Below are 25,465 nucleotides of genomic sequence, written 5' to 3' on the forward strand. Positions count from 1 at the left end.
TGTGTGTGTGTGTGTGTGTGTGTGTGTGTGTGTGTGTGTGTGTGTGTGTGTAATGGTGTATGTGTTGTGTAAGGGCTCATTATAAAGAGAAGCAACAGCAGATTTGACACTGCATTTCCAGGACAGACACCCAGAGAGAGTTGACAGTTGCCAGATGGTGCTCAAACCCTGTTTGGGAGATTCCTCATTCTGCCCAAGTGCCTCATTTTCATCACTGGAGACCTTTCTCTCTGCCTCGATAGTCTTCTTCCCCCCTTTCATCTTCCAGTGTGTCTGAGGTGAGTCCAACCTGACTGCCTCCCGGGGGTCTTCTCCTGCCATAAAACAAAAGGTGTTTCTCTTTTGAGAGCAGAAGCCAGCCCGGGTCTCTCTCAATGAAGATGTTGTCTGGGTGTACAAATGAGAACCCAAGGCTTGGGCTGGAAGGGACAAGAAGGTCTAGGGAGTCTGGGGATCCAGACCAAAAGCTCACCATGGACATGCAAGGTGGTCAGCTTATGGAGCACACGCTGTAGCTCTCGGAAGGTGGGTCTGCGGGTAGCGAGGGGGATATCCCAAAGTCGGGGATCCCCCCGTTGCAGGGGCGCCCCATGGCCTCCGAAGAACAGGGACCGGCCAGAGCGGGGAGCACGCAGCAGTATTGTCTCAGCCTCCCCCAGCGCTTTAGCCCAGACTGGCCCTGCCAGCAGGTCACGAACATCCTAGAGAAGAGAGTAACTCAGCCCCATGTATCTTCACTTGCTATTTTTAAATCTCTAACCAAAAAACCAGCCCACAGATGATGTGTCGGCCCACAGATGATGTGTAAGGAATGGGAAGCAGAAGATAATATAGAGGAAGAAAGAACGAGAGGATGAAGACTCTTGGGGATCCATCCCTAGTCTACCTTCGCCTTCCCAGAAATAACGAAGACTGGGAGGATGCAGGCATCAAGCTCCCCACTGTAACATTTGATGAAAGGGAAAAAAGTAGATTAGCAGACCACCGGATCTGAGACACCTAACTCACCTTGTATAATGTGGCTTCATTATAGCGCCTCAGGTTGGCTCCGGCAGAACGAGAAGCCCCACCCCGGGCATCCCGAATTCCCTGGGCTGTGCCCCGCTTGGCCCGCACTGTGTAGCGGTGAAAGGTTTTGTGGGTCACCACGTCTCTTCTGTAGACAACACAGACTCGGTGCTGGAAACCAGTCCGTACACCCAGGCTAACCAGACCCACCGCATCCTTATACCCCAGGCAGCACCCTCTCACCCTTGGAAAATGGCTCCAGCAAAGTGCCCAGCTGCAGCCAGGAGCACCACAGAGTGTCTGGGACCTCCGTTTTGCAGGTTGCGTAGCAGCAGTTCAGGTTCTTCTGGGGGCACCTGGATGACAGAGGGACAGCACAAGCATGCCCGTGGCGCTCGCTCACAGGAAGAAACCCAGTGCCAAGTGTCTTACATGCGTGATCTCATTTCTTACAACCATCCTTGAGGCTTGTCTCCACTTTACAGACAAGGAGATTTGAGGCTTGTAGAGGTAGTCAAGATCAAGTGGTAGAACAATTCAAACCTAGATTGGTCTGTTTCCAAACTTAATTCCATTATACTGGACCCCAGATTCAGGCCAATTCAATCCAAAACTGTGCTGTCAGTGGTGATACCCATATCCAACAGGAAGAAAAGAAGTAAGAAATGGCCCAGGCTTAGGGGAGACCTAGGCTGAGTATATAAAGGCTGCAGTTGGCCACACAGCCTGGGCCACCACTTGCCTGGTGAGGGCCCAGCACACAGCGACAGGCATAAAGAAACTGGCCCCGAGCATTTTGGAAAAGAACCCGATGGGAGTGGAAGCCTTGGGGTCTGCTGGGCTTCTCAAACTCAGCCCTCTCCTCATCCGGTCTCTGCAAGTCCTCCTCACTGGCTGAGTCTGAGTCCTCTGATCCTGAGATGCTGGAAAGATCTCCTGAAAACAACATGAAGTGCACAAGTTTGGTGTGTTATCTTTGACCTTTCCTCAAGCTCCTAAACCAGGGCCTTCCTCCAGCCCCATGTCCTACTCAACACAGGTCTCCTACCAGCCATCACCTGTGGAGCTCTGCTTTTCAAAATCCAGGGCAGACAGGAGAGGCTTGTCCTTGAGACGTTGCTTTAGGTTAAACCGATGCCAGTCAAGCTTATAATGTTCTCTCTGGTAGGAGGCAAAGAAAGAGGCTGAATGTGGAAATATGCCCTAGCCTGGCCCTTTGTGGTACCCAAGACCAGTGACAGAACTCCAGGAAGTATGACCAGGTAATACCAACAGCCTCAGTCAAAACACTGACCTTTATTAACGAAAGACAAACCATATGTCTGCCTCTCCTCACCCACCCTATACTTTTGCTTCTGCCGTTTAGCTCTGCACCTGGCCTATTACCTGTTCCTGGTGGTTGTGGAAGGTCTGGTCACAAGTGGAACAAAATAACTTGTCTGAAATATCCAGCAGACCCTGGAGTGGTTTTCTTTCTGGGCTTGCTCTCTCCCCTGAACCTAAATAAGGGGAGGGTAATAAGAGGTGGAAAGGGAGTACAAACCTGCAGTACCTGGAATTACATTCAGTGTCTGATACACAAAGGAGAATACAAAAGAAAAAGACAGCACATCCTTTCCTTCAGAGTTTGCAATCTAGGAATCACAAGATAAACAGCAGAGTAATCACTTTATACAACAAGTATGCTTCTGAAAAGATGTGAGACAAATACATATCAAATACTTCACGTTAACTAAAGAGATTGTTTAGAAGAACCATGTAGAAAATAATTTTTGGTAACGTTAAGATTATTTTTAACTGCAAAAACCACTTCCCAAATGCCTGTGTTTTCTTTTTTTTTTTTTTAGCTTACATTTTCAATTACGGTGTGGTTTGTTTAAAAAAAAAAAAAAGTTCAAGAAGAACAGCCAGAGGCAAATTAAGGTTGTAAAAAAACAAAAAATTGTTTTACATTCATTAAGAACGAATGATTTGATTGGAAACCACTTAAATTTGGACTATATCTAGGAATTTTGAAGTTTTTTGCAGGCAGTGCTGTAAACGTGACCAGACCTAAGCAATGGCAAGGCAAGAGGCTTGTTTGGGGACAATTCGGGGGCCTGTGCTGGAAACAACCCGGAGATTGAGTGAATTTAAGATAAGTTTTATCCAGTAAAAAGAGATGTCAACAAGGGCTCTTAAACCGGGGAATATCAATAAGAATGTGTTCCTTGGACGAGCAATAAGCTCTAAAGAGCCTGTCACGTTCCTCGTGGGTCCTCCCCAAACCTTCCCAGATACCTGGACAGGAAGTCTGCAGAGACTGGGCCAGAGCCTCCCCAGAAGGGTGGCTCACCAGGCTGAGGCCCTGAAGGATCGGAGCATCCGCGTTGAGGTCAAAGAGGGAGACCAACGTAGGAACCTGGGTTGCTGCTGAAACCGGCGACATGGCTGAGCAGAAATTCTTTAGGAGGAGCTCCTGGAGCAGAAAGGGACAGAAACAGAGCTCCCCAGAGTGCGATCCTACCGCCCGGTCTCCTGCCTGCCTGACTTGGTTTCCCCCACGCCGCAAGGCACCTCGGGCCTCACTCTGGTACCAGGAGTCCGCTCTGGGGGTTAATACGTGACCCCAGGCCGCTTTCTCAAACCCACAGTCTCGGACCACACAGAGTGAAAGGGGGAAGCATCCAGCTCCCAAATCGAGTCCAGTAGAGCTAAAAATCACTGAGGTTCCCTAAGCGACCGCTCCTCGATAACCGCGCGATGAGCTCCAGCAATGACTAAACCGCGTGGACTCGCCCCCACCCTCAGGAGCCGCACCGAAGGTCCCGGGCAGCCGAGCGGCACGCACGACTACAATTCCGAGCCCGGATTTCTGCAACACCACAACAGTCTCGACACTACGGAGCAGCGAAGGGGACAAACGGCGTCGCCCGCACCTCAGCCCCGCCCCACATAGCGCGCACTATTGGTCCTCTGACTGTCCAAAACGCACTTCGAACCTTCAGTCCCGCCTCCGAAGCCGAGTATTGGCCGTCGTGTCTCCACCCCCTATGCTCATTGGCCAGACTGGCTGCGGGTGACAGTGAGTGGCAGGCGCCGGGCCTAGAGCTCTCGGTCCCGACGAACCCAGCGGAGCCGACCGAGCCCCTGGAATCACTCGGGTCACGGTTCCTGAGGTGAAACGCGAGATCGGTTACTGGAATCTCAAGGCCCGAGTCGGGCCTGACGGAGGGTGCCCGCGGAGCCCTAAGTGAGCTCACGGCGAGTAACGAGGGGAAGGGGCGCCGCGGGAGTGGCGAAGGCGCGCAGCCGGAATGTTTTGATGGCGGGGGCGCGCGGGCGGGGGCGCGCGCGGGCGGCGGGGCCGCGCGCGAGGTTGTCCGCTGTTGGCAGCCGAGCCCTTGGCCTGGCGCCGGGCGACCCTGGGGCGCGCTGGGCTCGGGTCTTGGCGGCTGGGTGTGGGGAGGCAACCCAGCCCACCTGGGTGATCGGCTGTCGGACTAGCTCGATTCTTCCAACATCCGCAGGAAACCCTGAGCCCAGGCCCGGCCAGCCGGGGCTCCATGACGCTGGGTCCACACTGACCCGGTGAGTGGTGAACTCCCCGAAGGTTTGGTCAGCTCCTTTGGACCCAGGGCTCTCACTAACCCAGGGAGTCCCACTGGGGCCAGGCTTGGGTCGTGTTCCACGGCCCGAGGGTCTGCACCGACTGGGTGAGTGCTGCCTAGACATGCCTGGCTCCAGGGACCTAGGGACCCCACAGTTCGCCCAGGATCTGGGTCTGCACGGACCCAGTCAGGATTTCCCATCCAGGAACTGTGCCTGCCTGGTGGGCCTTTGGTCCTAGGGAACCAGGGGAAGAGGTTGACCAGAAAGGCCCTTTTCAGAAGAGACTCTTTTTCTTGGGTTTTGGATTTGGGGCTTTGAGGACCCCGAGAGGTCTAATTTCTGAGGCTGAGGTGGGGCGATGGAAAAACAGTCCAGAGGAGCTGCCTGACCTCAGGCCTGTACTGACTCAGTTTTTACAGGCTCAACAAGCCACTTCTTGGGATCCTACAGTTGGATGAGTGGTCCTGTATGGTACAACCAGAGGAAGTACATCTAGCCCAGTGCCTCTTCCCCACTGCAGCCTCCCTGCCCCATGCTTGGCCTCCTCTTAGTGGAGGGTGGGTGGGTAGGAAGGTTGGGTTCTTTCTATCCCCACTGCCCACTCCCTGGGGCCTGACATCTTCTCCTCCAGCAGCTGCAGAGCGAGGGCATCAAGGGCTGGAGTGGAGCAGACGCTGCCCATGGAGCTGGTAGGGCCATGTGCTTCTCTCAAACCTTTGTTTACAAAATGCTTCCAATCTCCCAGAGATGTCTTGGGAGACCCGGGTTTCTCCAGGAGGGCAGAGGGAAGCCCCCTTATCTCCACTGAGTAGAAGATGAAACAGCACCCCCACCCACCCCTACCCTCCCCACCCCCCCACCCACAAAGCGGCAGACCAGCCAGACCTCAGTAGACACTCAGTAAAGGCTCTGGGAATGACTGACCTTCCAGACCCTGAGCTTACTGCTCTCCTGTGGTAACTACTCCTCTGCCTTTGAGCCAAGAAGACTGGGAGTAGAGACCAAGCGCAGAGATTCTTTCTCACTCTTTCTGATCTGCTAGGCAGGGCAGGAGACAAGCAGCAGCACGGTCTGAACCTGGATCTCTTCGTCATTCCCGGCAGGGGGACAAAGTGGACTGGGGGCGGTGGTGATGGCGCAGTTTGACACTGAATACCAGCGCCTTGAGGCTTCCTACAGTGATTCACCCCCTGGAGAGGAGGACCTATTGGTGCACGTCCCTGAGGGGAGCAAATGTGAGTTCTCGGACCCGACAGCGGAGCCGGGGCCTGGGGCGGGAGCGGGTGGAGGAACAGGACGGAGGGACCTGTTCCTTCAGGGCTCTGACATCTCTACTCCTGTGCCCACAGCACCCTGGCACCACATTGAAAACCTTGACCTCTTCTTCTCTCGAATATCCTTTGTGTCTGCATGGGAGCTCTGGGACCCTTAGCCCCCATCTAAGCAGGGCCCCGGTGGGAAGTTGGGGTGGGTTTGATTCTAATCCCCGGAAGGGAGATGGAACTCTTCTTAAGGCTGAAAGAGGCTAGGGAAATAAGGATCATTATAGATAATGATAAGCCTGCGTTTCCCAAGAGCTGCGTGCCTTTCACTTCGTGGTGTCAGTTCATAAGGAACCTCTCTAAAGGTGATCTTTCTTTTTGACGGGACGCTAATAACTATAATAATCAGTATCTTTTTACCTACTCTGTGTCAGCTCTGTGTAAATATTTTACACTCATTAGCTCATGCCTAATAATCCTATGAGACGGGTGCTATTATTTCCAAAGTGCCACTGCAGACGAAAGTTGAGAGAGATTAAGTTTGGCCAAAGTCACACAGCTAGAAAGTCATAGAGCCAGGAGTTAAGTTTGGGCATGTGACCCCCAAAGTCTGTGCCCCTAAGTGCTGTCTCTGTCAACCACATTTTTCTTGACAATTATACGTTTATAATCTACACCAGAAGAATGGCTTCACTTGCATGCTCATCGGGGAGATCTTTGAGCTCATGTAAGTCTAAGGAGGGACAGTGATGTGGGGAAGGACCGCATCTCAGACTTTCCTCTTCTTGAGCTCAGCCCTGGCCATACCAGCCAGTGCAGCTCAGTTCCCGGCTCAAAACCCTGCAGACTAATTTTAGAGCTCAGGGACTGGGTGTGGCACCAAAATTTACAATCACTTTCTTTATCTGCCTTATAAGGAATTCTTCCCAAATTCTCTTCTCTTCCATGAAGAGAACTGAGACTTGACCATTTCATCAGCTCATCAGCGATCCCATGGAATGGGCGTGGTTCGGTCAGGAGGTCTCAGAGATGCCAGCCACTTAAGAAAAGTGTGTGTTCTGCCTTAGTTACACCTAGGAGGGCAGAGCACTTTCTAAGAAAGGAGCCATATGGCCTTGCCAAAGAGGATGGGATTGGGAAACCCTCCCTCAATCAGGAAAGACTGTAAATCCCTTTAGGGCTTCTAATACTATCTCAAAAGGAAATCAGGGATTGGGTAGCAGAGACCATAATCACAAGATCTTTGAGCAGAGTCTAGTAAGTGGTGGCAGAGATTACCATGCGGTGAGGAAAGCAGGCTAATTGTGTGACGCCCAAGGCTAAGAGGAAAAAGCGGGAGCTGGTTTGGGCCTAAGAAGGTCTCGGGGGGCTGAGCAGCAGAGAGAGCCCACTGGGGGTTCTCCAGCCCCTGCTCATCCCCAGAGGCTGCTCTCCAGCCTTGTTCTGCTGCTTCCAGACTCTTCCCTTTTCCCACACTATTTCACTGGTGCCTCTCTGACTCTTGGGGTGTGGCCCCTCTTCCCAATTCCCCAGGCAGTTCCTCTTTGTGGTTGCCTTCACCACCTTCCTGGTCAGCTGTGTGGACTATGACATCCTATTTGCCAACAAGATGGTGAACCATAGTCTTCACCCTACCGAGCCTGTCAAGGTCACTCTGCCAGACGCCTTTTTGCCCGCCCAGGTCTGTAGTGCCAGGTAAGGGCCACAGCTCAGAGGACACCAGAGCCAGAGTTCCACTAGCAGGTGGGGAATGGAGTGGGAGGCGGTGGCACATTCCTTAGAACACAGGCTCGGGCTCAGCCTCGCCATATCCTTCAGGATAGCATCCTGTCTGCCAAGACTCCTCAAGGGCCTCCCCTCCCCCCCCTTCCTTTTCCCCACCAGGATTCAGGAAAATGGCTCCCTTATCACCATCCTGGTCATCGCTGCTGTATTCTGGATTCATCGGCTTATCAAGTTCATCTATAACATCTGCTGCTACTGGGAGATCCACTCCTTCTACCTGCACGCTCTGCGTATCCCCATGGTGAGACTGGAGAAGTTGGGCAGTGAGCGCGCCACAGCCCAACGTGCCTTCTGCGGCTTGGGAGGGGTGGGGCGTGCTGCTGGGCCTCGGGCACCCTCCTCTGTCACTGGCAGGTCAAAGGAGCCTCTGCTTAAAGGCTCCACCCAGCAAAGCACAGGGCCTCACAGCTAACGCGGGGCGAGGAGGAGTCCAGGCAACAAGCCCGCCTTCCCTACCGTGTCTCTCTCCCACCCCACAGTCTGCCCTTCCGTACTGCACGTGGCAGGAAGTGCAGGCCCGGATTGTGCAGACCCAGAAGGAGCACCAGATCTGCATCCACAAGCGCGAGCTGACAGAGCTAGACATCTACCATCGCATCCTCCGTTTCCAGAACTACATGGTCGCCCTGGTTAACAAATCCCTCCTGCCTCTGCGCTTCCGCCTGCCCGGCCTGGGGGAGGCCGTCTTCTTCACCCGTGGCCTCAAGTACAACTTCGAGCTGATCCTCTTCTGGGGACCTGGCTCTCTGTTTCTCAATGAATGGAGCCTCAAGGCCGAGTACAAACGTGGGGGGCAACGGCTCGAGCTGGCCCAGCGCCTCAGCAACCGCATCCTATGGATCGGCATCGCCAACTTCCTGCTGTGCCCCCTCATCCTCATCTGGCAGATCCTCTATGCCTTCTTCAGCTACGCGGAGGTGCTGAAGCGGGAGCCCGGGGCCCTGGGAGCACGTTGCTGGTCCCTCTACGGCCGCTGCTACCTCCGCCACTTCAATGAGCTGGAACACGAGCTGCAGTCCCGCCTCAACCGAGGCTACAAGCCCGCCTCCAAGTACATGAATTGCTTCTTGTCCCCTCTGCTGACGTTGCTGGCCAAGAACGGCGCCTTCTTCGCTGGCTCCATCCTGGCCGTGCTTATCGCCCTCACCATCTATGACGAAGACGTGTTGGCTGTGGAACACGTCCTCACCACCGTCACACTCCTGGGGGTCACCGTGACCGTGTGCAGGTGGGCCAGGGCGGCAGGCGGGGGCAAGCCAACTAGCGCCCCTGGGAAAGGCTTACCTCTCACCGTGACCCCGATTCCCACAGGTCCTTTATCCCGGACCAGCATATGGTGTTCTGCCCCGAGCAGCTGCTCCGCGTGATCCTCGCGCACATCCACTACATGCCTGACCACTGGCAGGGTAATGCCCACCGCTCGCAGACCCGGGACGAGTTTGCCCAGCTCTTCCAGTACAAGGCAGTGAGTGGAGTTGGAGTTAGGGCCTCTTAGAGACTGGCTGATAGCTCGGTGGTGAGGGCTGGGATCCCTCCTGCTCTCTTGTGACCTGGGTCCCCCCCTCCCCTTTCAGGTGTTCATCTTGGAGGAATTACTAAGCCCCATTGTCACACCCCTCATCCTCATTTTCTGCCTGCGCCCACGGGCCCTGGAGATCATAGACTTCTTCCGCAATTTCACCGTGGAGGTCGTAGGTGTTGGAGATACCTGCTCCTTTGCTCAGATGGATGTTCGCCAGCATGGGCATCCCCAGGTACCGGGAGAGGACAAGGGCAGGTGGCCGGAGGTGAACAGTGTCTCTGGGCCGACTGCAGAAAGACACTCCTCTGAGCCAATGCATCACTAAAAGGCAGCCCTGCTTGGTAAATAGGAGCTTGGGCTGGATTTTAGCCTTCAGCTTGCAACCTCTGGCCAAGTTCCCTTGAGAAAGGCACAAACCAAGCAATTAGCCCAGCGTGCGACCGTCCCTGGGGTGGGCCCCGGGGCTCTGGACAAGATACGGCAGTCCCCCTCACTGTAGCCTCCCTTGTGCAGTGGCTGTCCGGTGGGCAGACAGAGGCCTCGGTGTACCAGCAAGCCGAGGATGGGAAGACAGAGCTGTCACTCATGCACTTTGCCATCACCAACCCCGGCTGGCAGCCGCCGCGTGAGAGCACGGCCTTCCTCGGCTTCCTCAAGGAGCAGGTTCAGCGGGACGGAGCAGCTGCCGGCCTCGCCCAAGGGGGTCTGCTCCCTGAAAATGCCCTCTTTACGTCCATCCAGTCCTTACAGTCCGAGTCTGAGGTGTGTTCCTGGGGACTGGAGCTGACAGTGGGCAGAGTGGACTCCAGGTGCTGGGAGTTGAGGGCCTGGGGTGGAAGGGCCTACCCGCCCAGTCAGTTTCCTTCTGTCTGTTCAGTCTGTGCCCTGACATCCAGAACACTGAGGGGCCCTGCGGCCTCCCTCCTGCCCTGGGAACTCTACCCACCCCTTTCTTTCACAGCCACTGAGCCTTATCGCAAATGTGGTAGCCGGCTCATCCTGCCGGGGACCCCCACTGCCCAGAGACCTGCAGGGCTCCAGGCACAGGGCTGAAGTCGCCTCTGCCCTGCGCTCCTTCTCCCCTCTGCACCCTGGTCAGGTGCCCACAGGCCGAGCTCCCAGCACCATGACAGGCTCTGGGTGAGTGGGGGGCGGCGGGCCACGATGGGAGGGCATGGCAGTAGCCCCCAGCAACCTCTGCGGGTCTCAGAAATGTTGACGGCTGCTGTCTGTGCCGGAGGGACAGGGTGGATGCCAGGACAGCCAGCTCCGGGAGCAGTGTGTGGGAAGGACAACTGCAGAGCCTGGTGCTGTCGGAATACGCATCCACCGAGATGAGCCTGCATGCCCTCTATATGCACCAGGTGAGTGGGGCAGGAAGGGCCCAAGCCACAGAATCAAGGTGGCCGCTGACAAATAGAGGGTTTTAGGAGTGGAAAAGCAAGACTTGGGTTCGGAACCCTTCTCTGCCGTTCCCCTACTCTGATCTCCATTCCCGCATATACCCCTTTACCATCCTTTTTAGCCAAGTTTATTGTCTTCCAGGGCCCTTTACACATTGGTTGTTTTCAGTGCCAAGAATCCACTTCCCTGAGCTAGGCATATGGCTCCCTCCTTTATTCACCTGTTCTTACTTCTTCCATGAGACCGTCTCTGGCCAGCCTGACCAAAAGAGCCTCCCTTGGCCACCCTCCTGAATCTTCCTGCTTTATTTTTCTCCATAGCATTTATCTGACCTACTGCATTTTTTTTCCTTTTTTATTTCACTGTCTATAACCGCCCACCTCCACCCCCAGCATAGAAGCCATACAAGGGCTGGGATTTTTGTCTGTTCTGTTCACTGCTGTCTTCCCAGCACCTTGAAAGAGTGCCTGGCCCTTACATGTGCAACCAATTTGTTCTTGACTCAAATGACTAGGTTCCAGGGATCTGAGAATTCAACCTGTAAGACGTCATATGTGTGGTACACACTGTTGACGTGGTAGTTACTCTGGGTCGCTGATTCTAGGTGAGGTGGTAAAAATGGGAACTGGAGGATAGCATGGTGGGGGGCATCTGTTTCAGATAGCCTGTCCCCGCCTAATGAGCACCCCCCTCCACTTCTCAGCTCCACAAGCAGCAGGCGCAGGCCGAACCTGAGCGGCACGTGTGGCACCGCCGGGAGAGCGATGAGAGTGGGGAGAGCGCCCCTGAAGAGGGAGCAGAGGGCTCCCGGGCCTCCCAACCCATCCCTCGCTCTGCTAGCTATCCCTGTGCTGCAGCCCGGCCCGGAGCCCCTGAGACCACCGCCCTGCAGGGGGGCTTCCAGAGGCGCTATGGGGGTATCACAGGTATCCAGCGGGAGTCCAGGAGGGTACAGAGCCTTCAGGGAAAGGTGGCTCTTCGGGGGGCCTCCTGGGGAGGAAGGAGGTCAGAGCGATCAGGCCCAAAGAGACTAACCCTCACCCCGACCCTGAACAGCCCCAGAACCTTTCTCCACATTTCTGCTTGTGTTCATTCTAAGAGGACATTTACTTGTGTCTCTAGATCCTGGCACAGTACCCCGGGCTCCCTCTCACTTCTCTCGGTTGCCCCTTGGAGGGTGGGCTGAAGACGGGCAGTCAGCATCCAGGCACCCAGAGCCGGTGCCCGAGGAGGGCTCGGAGGATGAGCTTCCCCCTCAGGTGCACAAGGTAAGGGCTCCAGGACCGGAGAACGACAACTACTGGAAGTAGTAACTTTCAGGCCGAGATCAAAGTCTCACGTGAGAGAAGGCAGGCCGCTCGTACAGAGATACTGTTCCTCCCCCTCCAAAATACAATGCCCTTTCTTGCCTCACCTTCTCTGAAATCTAGGGCTTGATTTTCCCTACGATTTCCTCCCCAGGAATCAAGCTTTCCTTTTCCTTTATCTCCAAGCTGTTTTTTGGGCAAGCAGAGAGCGGAAGATTATCTCCACTACTAACCCGTTTCTCTCCACAGGTATAGACAAGGCTGAGGAGGGTCCCTGTGTCCCAGGATGGAGGCCGTTGTTGCCCTGCCATCCTATCCGCCTGCCATGGAGGGCTCCTCTTGAGTGTTGCCTGGCTCCACGTGTGTGGTGTTTTGTGTGTCTGTGCCTGGCCAAGGGAGGTGCCAACACTGGGCTTGCCACAGCCCCAGGAGAGAAATTGGGGGCCCAGGAACCAAGGCACACAGGACTCTAGCCTCATCCCCAGGAGCCCCCTTGGCTCAGAGTGTGGTGCTAGAAACTGGTCCCCAGCCCAGCCCCAGTACTGCCACCTTTGCACCCACCCCTGCAAGTCTCCAGAGGACTGCCCACCACAGAAGCTGCCAAGCAGGGAGAACCCGTGCCAACTGTGGAGTGGGGAGGTTGGGCCCAGACCCTCAGCCTCTGCAGCCTCCCTCCCCCACCCTGAACAGATGAGCAGCTCAGGCTGTGGCCCTTACCTCACCCCCAGTTCTCTCCCAGTGCTGCAGCCTGCTCACCTCTCCCGCTTCCTGCACATGACTGGCACGTGTGCCGCTTGCTCTGGTTCTGTTCGCTTGCTCCCATTCTGTTCAGCTTTTGCTTTGCATTGGTGCGGAGGCCCTAGATCCCAGCTCCTCTCATGCTATCTTGACACTAAGAAGGAAGGTTTCTAAATTGCAGGAGCAGGGTGGACTTTCTTTGCTGCCCTCTCCCAACTTTTAGGATGGGCCCCTGGGAGACTGAGGCCGTCCTGGTCCCCATTGCTGCTTATTACACCCCTTACCGCCTGCACATAGGATGGACTGGACTGGTTGTGCCCTCGGCTGTCTACCTCCCAGCAGGAGAGCTCTGGCCTGCCTCCCGCTGTCCTCCAGAGGGGGACAGAGGGACGACAGGAGGCCTTCGCCCTAGGCTTTGAGCTGCCGCATTGCATGCTGGGATCCAGCTCCTACTCTCCATCCCACCCCTCGCCCCGATCTGGTCCACTGCGGGTGTGGTCAACTGTGCTGCCCGAGCTCGCAGCGGAAGGCGTAGGAACTGTGTACAGCTTGATAACCCTTAATAAAAAAGGGACTTTGACCAGGTCGCGGCTTGTTGTCTTGCGCCGCTAGTTGTCTCTCGGCGCTAGGATTGTGGGAACAAGCGGAGTGGGGTGCGTGTGATATTCCCTAATGGCCGGGGACCCGGCCGGGCCCTGTAGGAAAGTGGGCAGTCTATGCCGTCACTTGGATATACCGAGCTAGCCTGCTAGCGGATGGGTCATTTCCTAGCTGTGGTTCCGTGGAGGTCAAGGTCTCAGGCCGGACGTGCGGTCAGATTTCGCGCCGTGAGCACGTGACCAAGCCGACTCCGCCCTGGTATTTTGCCTTTCCCGCGTGCACCCTCCCCCTCCCGCCCCTTCAGAGAGGTTGACCAATGGGGACCCTACGTAGGGGCGGGGGCCGCCCTGGTAGGCGGGGCTGCTGCGCGAGGGAGCTGCTTGGGTCAGACGCCGAGCATTCCTTCGGGCCGGGACTTGGCAGTAGGGTCCCAGGCTGCGAGCGAGGGGCGGACGGACGGGAGAAGACGGCGTACGTGCCCTGCGTGAGTGCGTGGCGGCGGCGCGTGCGGCAAGAGTGGGTAGTGTGGCGGGGCCCACGTGTGTCCCTGCCCGAGACCTTCGCGGCTTGGCGCCCCGCGGCCCCGTGACCCGAAACACCCCACCCTCCGCGCCCCGCCTCGAGCAGCCGGTTCCGTTTGCCCTTCTTGCAGTCCCCGCAGGCCCCAGAGTCCCCGCAGCCGCGGCCAGCGGCCACGCATCGCCATGGTGATTGTGGGCAACTACTGCGAGGCCGAGGGGCCCTTGGGGCCGGCCTGGGTGAAGGGGGGCCTGAGTCCCTGCTTCTTCTTCACGCTTATGTCCTCGACACTGATGGCCCTGGGGGCTCTGGCCTTGGTGCTAGCCCTTGCCTGCAAGCGCCGGGAGCGGCCAGCTGGCCCCCACGAGCTGTCCTGGAGTGCCGGCCCTCTCGTCGCTCCCTATGTGCTGCAGCTGCTTTTGGCCACACTTCAGGTGGCGCTGCCCCTAGCCGGCCTGGTTGGCCGGGTGGGCACTGCTGGGGGCGCCCCGCTGCCAGGCTACCTACTGCTGGCTTCCATACTGGGGACTCTGGCCAGCGCCTGTGGCCTGGGGCTGCTCGTGGTGGAACATAACCAGGCCTGGCAGAAGCTAGCAATGGGCATCTGGATCGAGTTCAGGCACAGCTCGGGTCTCCTGCTCCTCTGGACTGTGGCATTTACAGCTGAGAACTTGGCCCTTGTGTCTTGGAACAGCCCACAGTGGTGGTGGGCACGGGCAGACTTGGGCCAGCAGGTAAGGGACCTCGTGGGGAGAGGAGAATCATGAGTGGCAAGGGCTGGGAAGAAGGATGGTATGTCTGGTCACACTGGTTCCACACTTTGGGATGCCTCTAAGAAAGGGAAGAAGGGGGAGGCCTGCATGGCCTGGTTGCTGATAGCCAGCTGGTGGGGTGTGTCTCTGCTGAGTCACTCTAGATTTTTTTAAAGCCTACTTGATGCTGGGCCCCTGACCTGGGTATGTGCCCTACCCCAGTCCTTAGCTCTGTTATAAGTGGTAACAATGGCATTTTGGCCTTCTTTGATGCTCTCTGGACACATTTTATTCTAGGTTCAGTTTAGCCTGTGGGTGCTGCGGTATGTGGTCTCTGGAGGGCTTTTTATCCTGGGACTCTGGGGCCCTGGACTTCGTCCCCAGTCCTATGCCTTGAAGGTTAATGAAGAGGATCAAGACGTAGAGAGGAGCGAGGTATGCCTGAATTTCTGAACCTTAGGGTCTGTCTTAATTTCATTGCCTGTCCTCATTTTTTCCCACCATAGTATTTCTTTCCCAAATCTCATTTGTGCCCTGTGAGCCTTTCTGACCTCACTGGGGATCACTTGTGGGTCTGAGATAACTGGGAGCTGTAATCCCGTACATTTTCCCTAGAGGGGTTCGGCTAGGCCACTTCTTTTTTATTTCTGAGCTCCCCTCCCCTACGTGTTTGACCATCCTAGGTTCAGTCAGCAGAGGCACCACCAAGATCTACATGGCAAGACCTTGGCAGGAAGCTCCGCCTACTGAGTGGCTACCTGTGGCCTCGAGGGAATCCAGTTCTGCAGCTTGTCGTGCTCATCTGCCTGGGGCTCATGGGGTTGGAACGGGGACTGAACGTGTTGGTCCCCATCTTCTACAGGGACATAGGTGAGGGGAAGAAGTGCCCGCTCAGCTCTCTGGTCCTTCATCGGCCATGTGAGGGGTGGCGGCCCTAACCTACGGAGGTGGGACAGTGTGAGGAGCTGGAGGATCAGAAAGGGGATTGTGGCTGGTGCCTGGAGCAGTTTCTCCTGAAGAGAGCCCTCGGGGCCAGAAGTGGGCTCTGACTTATTTTCTCCGTAGTGAACTTGCTGACTGAGAAAGCACCGTGGAGCTCCCTGGCCTGGACTGTCACCACCTATGTCATCCTCAAGTTCCTCCAGGGGGGTGGCACTGGCAGTACAGGTATGAGGGACTCTGCTGTCACTCTGGTTGTCATTGGCCTCTCCCCCTCTTCCTCCCCGAAGCATCCCTCCCCTGGCCTCTTGGTGTTCTCGGACCTTTCATATCTTGGAAGTGGGCTGATGTCATTTGGTCCCTCAGCTCTACCGAGGCCTCCCCCCGACTCCCCCTAGGTTTTGTGAGCAACCTGCGCACATTCCTGTGGATCCGGGTACAGCAGTTCACATCGCGGCGGGTGGAGCTGCGCCTCTTCTCCCACCTGCATGAGCTCTCCCTGCGCTGGCACCTGGGACGCCGTACCGGGGAGGTGCTACGGATTGTGGACCGGGGCACGTCCAGTGTCACAGGGTTGCTCAGGTGCCAGGCCCGTGGAAATGGAGTGTGGGATGGTGGGGCTGGAGAAAGCACCCAGCTTCAGCTGTCTCTCCATCCTCCTTTTAATTATTTTTTTTTTTTAACTTTAAGATAAATGTACACGTGCTGCCATAATAACACAAATAAAACAGAACAAGTACCTTGTAAATTCTACTCACTTCTTCAGAGGTTCCCACCCCATCTAGGATGTTGAGTTGTGCTCTTCACCACACTTGGACATACGTATGTGCACAGACTCACGGCACTAATGGGGTACTAGGGAGGGTTTCCCTAAAACACCTAGGGTCACGACACAGTTGTCATTCAGAATTGCCTTATTAACAAAATGGTACGGAGACGTTTTCTTCCCCTGCATGAAGATCCTCCTCATTCGTTATAACTGACCTGGCACATTCTGTCCTTGGGGCCTGCTACCGTTTATTTAGCCATCCACCTGTTGAGGGGCATTTAGCTTGATTCTAGTCTGCTGCCACTGAAAAACAAAACACCACACTGAAACTCCTGGGGGCAGAGCTGCTGGCTCCAAGCCCCTAAACCTTCCTTTGTTGCCTGACTCACCTTCCTAGTTACCTGGTGTTCAACGTGCTCCCCACGCTGGCTGACATCACCATCGGCATCGTCTACTTCAGCATGTTCTTCAACGCCTGGTTTGGCCTCATTGTGTTCCTCTGCATGAGTCTTTACCTCAGTGAGTGCTGCCTAGTGGAAACGTCTCCCTGGAGTATTCTGGGGACTTCCTTGGGCATGAGCCCTGCCCCTACTCAGGTGGCCCAGCTAGGAGAGGCTGTGGATTAGTGGACTTGAGTAAGCTGCTGCTCCCCAACGTGATGGGTGGGACTTCTCCTCTGCCAGGGGGGCTGTAGCTCAAGCCGGATAGAGGGCCAGGGAAGGCATCCTGGTCACATTAGGGGCCTGCTGTGGGTTCAAGTCAAGGAGAAACCTCATTTCTCTAACCAGATGCAGCTCGCCTTCGTTTGGTCACCAACAGCATTTTCACACACAAGGCTTTGTGCAGGCTGCAGAGACGTCTCAGGCATCGCCCCTTCCCTTGGGGAGCTTAGGGCTCTCTCCCTTTGGGATCTGGGTCCCTGGTCTCTAGCTCAGGGTTCATGTGTATGTGCCAGGTGGCGAACACCCCCCTGTGGTCTCTGCCGTCGGGAGTGATGTCTTGATCTCTTCTTTGCCTTCCTCCCCCTCCTGTCACTCTTACAGTTGTGACCATTGTGGTCACTGAGTGGAGAACGAAGTTTCGACGTGCTATGAACACACAGGAGAATGCTACCCGGGCCCGAGCTGTGGACTCTTTGCTAAACTTTGAGACGGTAACAAAGGCCTTGGAGGCAGTAACGTGAGGCAGCGTGGCTGGGGCCCGCGGGGCTGCCGGGGAGCTGCGAGGGGCCGGGGGGGGGTGCTTTTTCAAATGAGGACGGAGGGAGGCCTGCCTGGCTCAGTCAGAAGAGCATGTGACTCTCGATCTCAGGGTTGTGAATTCTAGCCTCATGTTGGGTGTAGAGATTACTTAAATAAGAGTTTAACAAAATAAAGAAAGAAAAGATATAATGAGGAAGGAAGCACTGGGAATCTGGAGGAAATGATCCAGGTGTTCAGGCTGCAGCCTCGTCTCATAGGGTGGCTTGACTTCGTCAGGTGAAGTATCACAACGCGGAAGGTTACGAAGTGGACCGCTATCGAGAGGCCATCCTCAAATATCAGGTGAGGATGCTCGTTTGATGCCAGCTAAGAGCAGTGGCCTAGCCTCACAGAATTGCCAGGGCCAAGAGGAGTACAACTTGGGCTGAAAAAGTGAGGTTGAAGATGCCTGGGGGCTCAGGTTTGGATTTGGTGAGAGTGTATACGTGACATGCCACCCCTCCGCCCCCCCCCCCCAGCGTTTGGAGTGGAAGTCAACGGCTTCACTGGTTTTACTAAATCAGATCCAGAACCTGGTGATTGGACTCGGGCTCCTTGCTGGCTCCCTGCTTTGTGCATACTTTGTCAGCAAGCAGAAGCTACAGGTGAGGGAACTGTGCTGGGGACGGGGAAGAGGGGCCCCCAGGTGCCTGGAGGGAAGTGGGCAAGGTGACAGCACATGGGCGGGGTGCCAGCCCGTAGGTCTCCCGTGACCCTGTCCGCCTCCTGGGATGTCCGCAGGTCGGGGACTTCGTGCTCTTTGGCACCTACATCATCCAGCTCTACATGCCTCTCAACTGGTTTGGCACCTACTACAGGTAACCTAACCTGATCGCCGACCCTCACCTGTCCGGGGTGCATGGTTATTTCCCCAGCTCCTCAGAGGAGCCCCAGCCAGCGCTGTTTTTGCAGGATGATCCAGACAAACTTCATCGACATGGAGAACATGTTCGACCTGCTGAAAGAGAAGCCGGAAGTGAGTGAAGTGCGGGGTGTGGGAAGCAGGAGTCTGCGTGGTGTTCCGGTGTCTGGGGAATAGCAGACCTATAGTGGCAGCATGCATGGGTGGCACTTTCCTAGGTGAAGGACTTCCCTGGAGCAGGGCCCCTGCGCTTCCAGAGGGGCCAGATTGAGTTTGAGAATGTGCATTTCAGCTATACCAGTGGGTGAGTCTCCCTTTTGGCACCTCCCAGCCTCCTGTCCCATCATCCATTTACACATGGCCACAGCCCCTGCCCCCATTCCTGCTTCTCAGCCCACCACTTCCTAGAAGGGGAGCCTTCTAGGGCAGGGCCCAGGGGAGGGGCAGGGCCCAGGAGTAGCTCTGCTGGTGGAAGGAGTCCCTGGGAGTGCAGCAGGCCTGCTGACCATGCCCACCCTTCCTTGCAGGCGAGAAACGCTGCAAGATGTGTCCTTCACCGTCATGCCTGGACAGACACTGGCCCTGGTGAGAGAAGACCCAGGCACTTGGCCCAGACTCCTTGAGTTTCCCTACTCCGGTGCTCATGGAAGTTTGTGACCCAGGCTGTGGAGTCAGAATCCTGTCACAACAGGCCACAGGATTGAATGTAGCACCCTCGATGGACACTGGTGGCTTCTTGGAGAGCTAGCCTTAAAAGCGGCAGGCCTGAAAATGTTTTCCCTCTGTTTCCAATGCACCAGGTGGGCCCATCTGGAGCAGGGAAGAGCACAGTGTTGCGCTTGCTGTTTCGCTTCTATGACATCAGCTCCGGCTGCATCCGAATAGATGGGCAGGACATCTCACAGGTAAGGTTGCTAGGGAGGAGATAGTGATTTAGGGGCCTGTGTGTGAAAGAATGGCTCTCTATGAAGTACTGGCCACTCTCCAGGGAGAGAAGATGTCACCCCTGCAAAAAGCTGCAGCTGGAGATCTCAGCCTTTCTAGTGCCATGTGACCTACCCCAGTAAAGTAGTCATGGGCATAAAAAGCATCTTCTTTCTTTATAGATGGAGAAACAGACTCAGGGAGGTTGAGTGCTTTGCCCACACAGCTAGGATTTGGGATGGGATGGTGGTGACAGGGTTCCTCTACCTCATCCCATGTGCCCCCCCACCCCAGCCCATCTTACCTCCCAGGCCAGAGGGTGGGCGTAGGGCAGTCTCACGGCCTGGGCCATACGGTCTTTTGGCTCCAGGTGACCCAGATCTCCCTCCGGTCTCACATTGGAGTCGTGCCCCAGGACACCGTCCTCTTCAATGACACGATCGCTGACAACATCCGCTATGGCCGCCTGACAGCTGGGGACGAGGAGGTGGTAGCTGCTGCCCAGGCTGCGGGCATCCATGAGGCCATTATGACTTTCCCTGAAGGTGAGCTTCCCTGCAGAGAGAGGTCCTGCCCTGCCCGATTCAGTCCTGCTGTTCCCTGCAACCCTCTGTTCCATCCCGTCCTGCTCATCTGAGCACAGAAACCAAATGTATTCCGTGTGACTTGAGGGAGGCGGGCAATATTCACAGGATACGAGACGCAGGTGGGCGAGCGGGGACTCAAGCTGAGTGGTGGGGAGAAGCAGCGTGTGGCCATTGCTCGTGCCATTCTCAAGGCTCCAGACATCATTCTGCTGGATGAGGTGAGGGCCCTGGGCAGCCCGCTCCCCTCCTTCCTCTCTTGCCTGTGCCCAGGCCATTTGCTGCTGGGTGGTGGCCCATCGCGGATAGACAGCATGAATCCCTGCTTCATAAAAACACCTTACAGTCCTCGAATGCAGAGCAGGTTCTTTTTGACTCCCGAGGCCTCAGCTAGCAGCTTGTATCTTCCTTCCACGGGGATTTTGGGCGTCAGGGGCAGGTTTACCCAGATCCTCTCTGTAGGCAACATCAGCACTGGATACATCTAACGAGAGGGCCATCCAGGCTTCTCTGGCTGAAGTCTGCGCCAACCGCACCACCATCGTCGTGGCGCACAGGTACGGGACCCCGGGCAGCGGGCACCCACTTGTGGTGTGTGGTGCGTAACACAGCTCTGATTTCTCAGGCTCTCAACTGTGGTGGACGCGGACCAGATCCTCGTCTTTAAGGATGGCTGCATTGTAGAGAGAGGACGGTAAGGAACAGGGCAGGATGAACAGGGCGGGGCCTCTGAAAGCGGGGGGAGGAAAAGGTGAAGTCCCACGAGTGTCTCGGAGGGAGCTCCCTGGCCGATCCCTCTCCTCTCTGTGGGCTGGTGGTGAGGACTCTTGGGGTTAAACGGTAGTTGGGACTTGCACTTTCCTCCTCCTCCTTGCCCCAGGCACGAGGCTCTGCTGTCCCGAGGCGGCATGTACGCGGACATGTGGCAGCTGCAGCAGCGGGGACAGGAAGAAGTCTCTGAGGACACCAAACCCCCAGACTGAGACCGGTGACAAAGCTGCGGCCACGTCCCTCCCAAAGGATAACTCAGGGGAATAAGATGTACCCCGTTTCCCGGCATGTTTCATCCCGGTGTTGGGGTATGGTGCTGGCTATAGCTGGGGGAAAGAACCTTTTGGAAAGGCACTTTTTGGGGAAATAAAAGTGTGGACTGTGCTCGGATCCTTGGGACACTGGTGTGGGGCATTGCAGGGGGCCTCTACCCTTAGGCGAGGGGCACATTCTTGACAGGACTCCTCTGGTTTCGGTTGGAAAGGAGAAAAAAACACACCACTTGGAGGTCTTAGTGACAGCCAAGATCCTTTATTCCTTCCAGGCCCCTCCTTGCCCCCTACAGATGGGGGCAGCCTCAGTGTAAAGGGGATGACATGATGCAGGGGGCTGTCCGGGGCCTGGCCAGCATTCGCCGAGGGCCCACCCACCAGACAGTTCTAGCTGCTCTCTTCCAGGGCCTTCTGTAGGCTTGACTCCACAAGGTGCTCCTCCTGATGCTCCCTGGAGGTGGCCTCCTTGTCTTCACTCCTGGCTGCTCCCAGCCTCCTCTCCCTGTGTACCCTAGAGGTGTGGGGGCCACAGTCCTCCTCAGCTGAGCCTCCCTCCCCAAGCCCAGGGCCCTAGCACAGGCTGCAGTTGGACGGCTTCAAGCTGCGGCTCTGGGCCTGGAGCAAGAAAAGTGGAAGGAAGGGAAGACAGGGTGCGACGTCAAGGAAATGAGGGCCAGTCCTCACTTCAGAGCCCAGTGTGGGCTGAAGTCACACCAAAAACGAAAGGATAACCACCATTCGGAAACTGCCACTTGAAGAAAGCCCCTCCCCACGTCCTTCGCAGCGCAGGACCTGAGCTCTCCCCCAGTCCTCATACCTGCTGCCGTCGGTATTCCGCCTCGCTGGCTGACAGCGCTTGTGCTAGAGCTAAGTCCTCTTCCTCCTGAGAACTGGGAGGGAGGAATAGCGCAAGTTGGATGACAATACCACCTAAAACGTGAGCATCTGATCTATCAGGCATCCCTGTGCTGAGCGCTTCTGAGTATTCTCAGTCTTTCCAGAACCCTACAAAGTAGGTAGTAATACGGTCCCATTTTAGAGAAAATTCAGAACCCTCATGGGTTCAAGAACTTGTCAAAGGTCATATAGTTAATAAGCTGAATTTTGAGTCCAAGTTCTTATTATCCTACATGGGGTTGAAGTGGTCCCACCGCCCTCCCTCCAAACTGAGCCTTTGCCCACATCCCACTCTCTTTCACCAGAGGAGGTACCTTGGGACCTGGGGTTTGGTCTCTGCCAGGGACAGTTCCAGGGCTCTTTGAAGAGCCTCATACTCACTCTGCAAAAAGGAGAAAGAAAACCAGTTGCCTTGGACTTTATTCTCCCGGCGGGGGGGGCGGGGTTTGCTTCTGCCACCCCACCCCAAGCTCCATCCAACTCACCAAGCCATTCTGCAGAGCGATCACTGGGGGGGCTGACCTGGATGGAGACTGGGCTGTTGCTCTATGGCAGACATTCAAGAGGCTGAAGTCAGAGATGTGAAGGGAAAAAAGGGAGAGAAGATACAGGTAGGCCTGCCTACCTGCTGGGAGAGGTAGATGAAGGCAACGTCCGACTTGGGCTGGGGACGGTGCTTGTAGAAGAACCCAGACCTTGTGCTCTGGAGATGGCGGCAAGTCTGTAGGGAAGAGACACTCTTGGCATGCCTCCAAGAACAGTCAGCTTGCATGTCCTCCCAGGCATTACCCAGGAAGTCAGGAGGGGAGTTCCTCCAGTCTGGAAAAATAGGCAGTTGAATAGGAAGCTAAAATAGACTCCTCTAGCCAGAGGCAACAGGTTTGCAGCTCCCCAACTTGTAAGGATAGAGGCTGAGTCAGTTTCAAAAGGATGGGGTGATCCCAAAGGCAAGTACTGGACCTGGTTGCAATTACCCTGGCCGGCTGGTTGGGTGACTCTCCCCAGAGCACTCATGGTCCAGTGGGTGACGGTGCTTGATGCAGAAGTTTCCGCCACAGCGCTCACAGGTCAGTTTCATCATTTCCCGCTGGCGGCAGCCAGAGCGTTCACACTTATTGGTGAAGATCTGAGATGCAGAGGGAAGGTTTGTCTCTGCTGAGACTCTGACCCCATTCTCCAATCCCATCATAACAGCTGTTCGGGTTTGCAAGCATCCATGGTCCCAGCTGGGTCACGGCTAACCCCTCCAACGCTTACCTTACGTTTTTGCTGTGCTGGATCTGAGCGACAGTCTCGGTCGATGTGCTCCCCCACAGCGCGGTCAGGGGGCTCCCCTCTGGCCACAGGCACAGGCACATTACAGAGTGGGCACACAGGTACCTGGATATCCTAGAGTTAAGAAGGAGTAGGAGTCAGTCTGTGGCCCGCTCCCAGTCCAACCAAATCTCTGGTCCTGAAACAGCCTCCCTGAAAGACCCTGGATATGCCTCCTATAAACGCACAAGGAAACAATGTTTCCAGCACTGAGCTTCAGAAAAACAGTAACGAGAGGAAATGGGAGGCAGAGGGATTCCGGAGATGCTGCAAGCATCCTCCACCCGCCCCCTCCCACCGTCAGACCGCCCCCTCACCTTCTGGTAAGCAGATCCACAGTGATGCTGGGCATAGGCCACATGGTCTGCGCAGAAGATGCCGGAGCAGGCGTCGCACTTGAGCGGCAGAAAATCTGCAGGGAGCGGGTCGGACTGCAGGTCCAGCGGGACCTCGACGTCATTGCCACTCACTCAAGCCTTCCACTCAGGGGAAGGGAAAACGCCGCCCAGTTTGCAACAAACTGCACCCAGTCCTAGGCCGCTATCTCCTTAGCCACGCCCCCTTAGCCACCGCCCCCAACTTCGATTCCCCGCCCTCTGGCAGTGCCAGCTTGGGAGCCCACCCTTGGAGCCCACCCTTCGCCCCACCTGCAACTCCAAGCCTCGCTCGGCCTGGCCCGGCCCCCCGCGCGCTCCGCCCCTCACCCAAGCGCTGACAGCTCGGCTCGGAACAGTGAGCCCCGAGGTCCGGAAACTCCATCGCCGGGCCGGGCGGGGCCTGCTGGCAGAGGAAGCGGTGCTGAGCGTGTCTAGGGCTCCCGCTCCTGGTCCGGACCACGACCCCGCACTCCAGGGGGCTCCTGCCCCGCCCCTCCCTCTCCCCCCGCCCTGCCGGGGTTACCGGAGCCTCAGCCTTTCCCGGCCAGCGACTCCCACTCCTCCCCCGGCGCGCGCGGGCGTGCTGACGTCATCGCGCAGGGCGGGCACGTCCCGCGCAGTCTCTGGGCAGCGGGAGGAGCCACCCCTGCCGGGTGGGGCGGGGGGGGGGGGGGGGGGGGGGGGGGGGGGGGGGGGGGGGGGGCTGGGTGGCCGCGCGCGGCTCGGGGAGGGTGGGCGCGGGCTAAGCTCCGGGACCTGCCAAAGCGCCGGCGAGGGCGAGGATACATGAGATCCTGGGGAAGGAGGGCTGGGGTGGCTTGGGGTCTTTCACAGTTGGGTCCCTCGCCCGCTCCTCACTCCAATACTTTCGCTCTCGCGCTTTCGTTCACTGCCACAGGGGCTCTTACTGTCCACGAGCTGACGACTCCCCTATTTCCTCCCAGTGCAGATTTCCGCTGGATCTACGGATCCTTCCTCCGGGTTTACCTCTGATGCCTTTTCTGTAAGACTTTCCTGACCCTCCCCAGTCGGAGTTAGGAGCACCGACCGTGTGATCTCCCCGATTCTGTGCTAGCGCCCATATCACGTTATTGTAATAGGCTGTTCACACACGCGCACATCAATGTCCTGGGAAATCGGGGACCGCCTCTCTCTTGTTCTGGGTCTCTAGCACCCAGCGCACTGCCTAGAATTGTGTGGTTTTGTTAATGTGGGTTTGATATGAGTTCAAAAGTTGTTTTTAGAAGTTGTTTTGACATAAGAATGAAGTAAGTTGTGTCAGGATGTCATCACCTCATCTGTTCTCACAGGTGAGAACTCAGTAGTAGCTCAGCTGCTGAGGGGCCCCTCAGGGCTTATTAATAAAAACATACGAAGAAGCAACTGGATGACATATGCAAAGACATGACTTACAGGGCAATATATATACATCTCAGGTACCCCCAGTCTAGGGTGGACAAGTATTCTTTCAGTCAAAACCTGAAGGGTGAGTGGATGTTGGCCAGGTGAAGGCCAAGGGGGAAAGGAACAGAGTGGAAAGAGATGGTATTCCAGGCAGAGGAATTGGCAGGGACAAAGACCTGGAGATAAGAGAGAACGAGGTCCTTTAGATGAGCTTTAAGAAAGCTAGGGGCTATGCGCAACTGATAAATTATTGAACACTGCATCTGAAACTAACGATGTACTATATGTTGGCTAATTTAAATAAAATTTAAATTTTTAAACTTAAATAACAAATTTAATTTAAATAAAAACAAAAAGAAAGCTTGGGGCGTCCGGATCTTAGGTACAAAAAGCCCAGTCTGGCAGGAAGTGAAGCTGGAGAGCTAGCAGGGGCCAAATTAGCTCAGATAGTGGAGGCCACAGCGGTATTGAGAGTTTCAACATAAATGTAAACAAGAGACTAGAGATAGCTTTAAGCAGGGAAGTGACATGATCAGGTTTGTATTTTGGGAAAGTCACTCTGGCTTCAGTGTGGAGAACAGATCAAGGGAAGTATGAGATTAGAAAAAGGGAGACCAGGTAGG

General features: G+C 56.0%; 4 protein-coding genes across 27 annotated transcripts in view; 2 read left to right on the forward strand and 2 right to left on the reverse strand.

The window, feature by feature from the left end:
- The window catches only part of ANKZF1 (ankyrin repeat and zinc finger peptidyl tRNA hydrolase 1), a 6,369-nt gene extending 2,449 nt beyond the window's left edge, over positions 1-3,920 (reverse strand). Inside the window, exons 1-9 of one of the 4 annotated variants that reach the window (XM_025891296.2) lie at positions 3,808-3,920; positions 3,289-3,466; positions 2,395-2,507; positions 2,067-2,169; positions 1,751-1,944; positions 1,252-1,364; positions 1,009-1,156; positions 473-701; positions 168-314 (exon numbers count right to left, since the gene is read on the reverse strand). In XM_025891296.2, the coding sequence (XP_025747081.1) occupies positions 168-314; positions 473-701; positions 1,009-1,156; positions 1,252-1,364; positions 1,751-1,944; positions 2,067-2,169; positions 2,395-2,507; positions 3,289-3,436 (1,195 nt within the window). In that variant the 5' untranslated portion in view covers positions 3,437-3,466; positions 3,808-3,920. Of the gene's footprint in view, positions 1-167; positions 315-472; positions 702-1,008; positions 1,157-1,251; positions 1,365-1,726; positions 1,945-2,056; positions 2,170-2,394; positions 2,508-3,288 lie in introns of those variants that run through there. The other 3 variants (XM_025891318.2, XM_073878467.1, XM_025891308.2) reach the window with 3 other exon arrangements.
- Positions 3,921-4,065: 145 nt separating this feature from the next.
- ATG9A (autophagy related 9A) lies at positions 4,066-13,201 on the forward strand. Of its 15 annotated transcripts, none has more exons than XM_025891285.2 (17): positions 4,066-4,240; positions 4,518-4,703; positions 5,231-5,288; positions 5,703-5,834; positions 5,949-5,992; positions 6,524-6,588; positions 7,395-7,556; positions 7,746-7,887; positions 8,126-8,874; positions 8,958-9,111; positions 9,221-9,400; positions 9,682-9,930; positions 10,130-10,308; positions 10,415-10,532; positions 11,276-11,498; positions 11,695-11,840; positions 12,129-13,201. In XM_025891285.2, exons 4-17 carry the CDS (start codon positions 5,732-5,734, stop codon positions 12,132-12,134), a joined length of 2,520 nt encoding a protein of 839 aa, XP_025747070.1. In that variant the 5' UTR covers positions 4,066-4,240; positions 4,518-4,703; positions 5,231-5,288; positions 5,703-5,731; the 3' UTR covers positions 12,135-13,201. The 15 variants fall into 15 exon arrangements, with proteins under 15 accessions (XP_025747070.1, XP_073734532.1, XP_025747069.1 ...); XM_073878431.1 differs by having other exon boundaries at positions 4,518-4,578; positions 5,642-5,834; XM_025891284.2 differs by having other exon boundaries at positions 4,518-4,578.
- A 581-nt stretch (positions 13,202-13,782) lies between these two features.
- ABCB6 (ATP binding cassette subfamily B member 6 (LAN blood group)) lies at positions 13,783-20,962 on the forward strand. Of its 3 annotated transcripts, none has more exons than XM_025891292.2 (19): positions 13,783-14,470; positions 14,786-14,923; positions 15,172-15,358; positions 15,554-15,655; positions 15,826-16,009; positions 16,594-16,715; positions 17,240-17,349; positions 17,675-17,740; positions 17,917-18,042; positions 18,179-18,255; positions 18,350-18,413; positions 18,518-18,603; positions 18,827-18,884; positions 19,100-19,204; positions 19,594-19,768; positions 19,916-20,028; positions 20,270-20,364; positions 20,433-20,501; positions 20,688-20,962. In XM_025891292.2, exons 1-19 carry the CDS (start codon positions 13,922-13,924, stop codon positions 20,788-20,790), a joined length of 2,529 nt encoding a protein of 842 aa, XP_025747077.1. In that variant the 5' UTR covers positions 13,783-13,921; the 3' UTR covers positions 20,791-20,962. The 3 variants fall into 3 exon arrangements, with proteins under 3 accessions (XP_025747077.1, XP_073734479.1, XP_073734486.1); XM_073878378.1 differs by having other exon boundaries at positions 17,962-18,042; XM_073878385.1 differs by lacking the exon at positions 20,270-20,364.
- A 131-nt stretch (positions 20,963-21,093) lies between these two features.
- ZFAND2B (zinc finger AN1-type containing 2B) lies at positions 21,094-24,358 on the reverse strand. 5 transcript variants are annotated; one of them, XM_073878477.1, is made up of 10 exons: positions 24,347-24,358; positions 23,709-23,841; positions 23,379-23,473; positions 23,005-23,136; positions 22,722-22,873; positions 22,373-22,468; positions 22,233-22,293; positions 22,062-22,129; positions 21,668-21,740; positions 21,094-21,465 (listed from the first exon to the last, which is right to left on the reverse strand). In XM_073878477.1, the coding sequence occupies exons 2-10, from the start codon at positions 23,818-23,820 to the stop codon at positions 21,421-21,423; spliced, it is 834 nt and encodes a 277-aa protein (XP_073734578.1). In that variant the 5' UTR covers positions 23,821-23,841; positions 24,347-24,358; the 3' UTR covers positions 21,094-21,420. The 5 variants fall into 5 exon arrangements, with proteins under 5 accessions (XP_073734578.1, XP_025747151.1, XP_025747136.1 ...); XM_025891366.2 differs by lacking the exon at positions 24,347-24,358 and adding an exon at positions 23,962-24,048 and having other exon boundaries at positions 23,766-23,838; XM_025891351.2 differs by lacking the exon at positions 24,347-24,358 and adding an exon at positions 23,962-24,048 and having other exon boundaries at positions 23,709-23,838.
- Positions 24,359-25,465: the final 1,107 nt, after the last annotated feature.

This window comes from Callorhinus ursinus, unplaced genomic scaffold, assembly GCF_003265705.2.
Source record: "Callorhinus ursinus isolate GAN/ISIS: 27379988/994484 unplaced genomic scaffold, GSC_fseal_2.0 scaffold2, whole genome shotgun sequence".
NCBI lineage: Eukaryota > Metazoa > Chordata > Mammalia > Carnivora > Otariidae > Callorhinus > Callorhinus ursinus.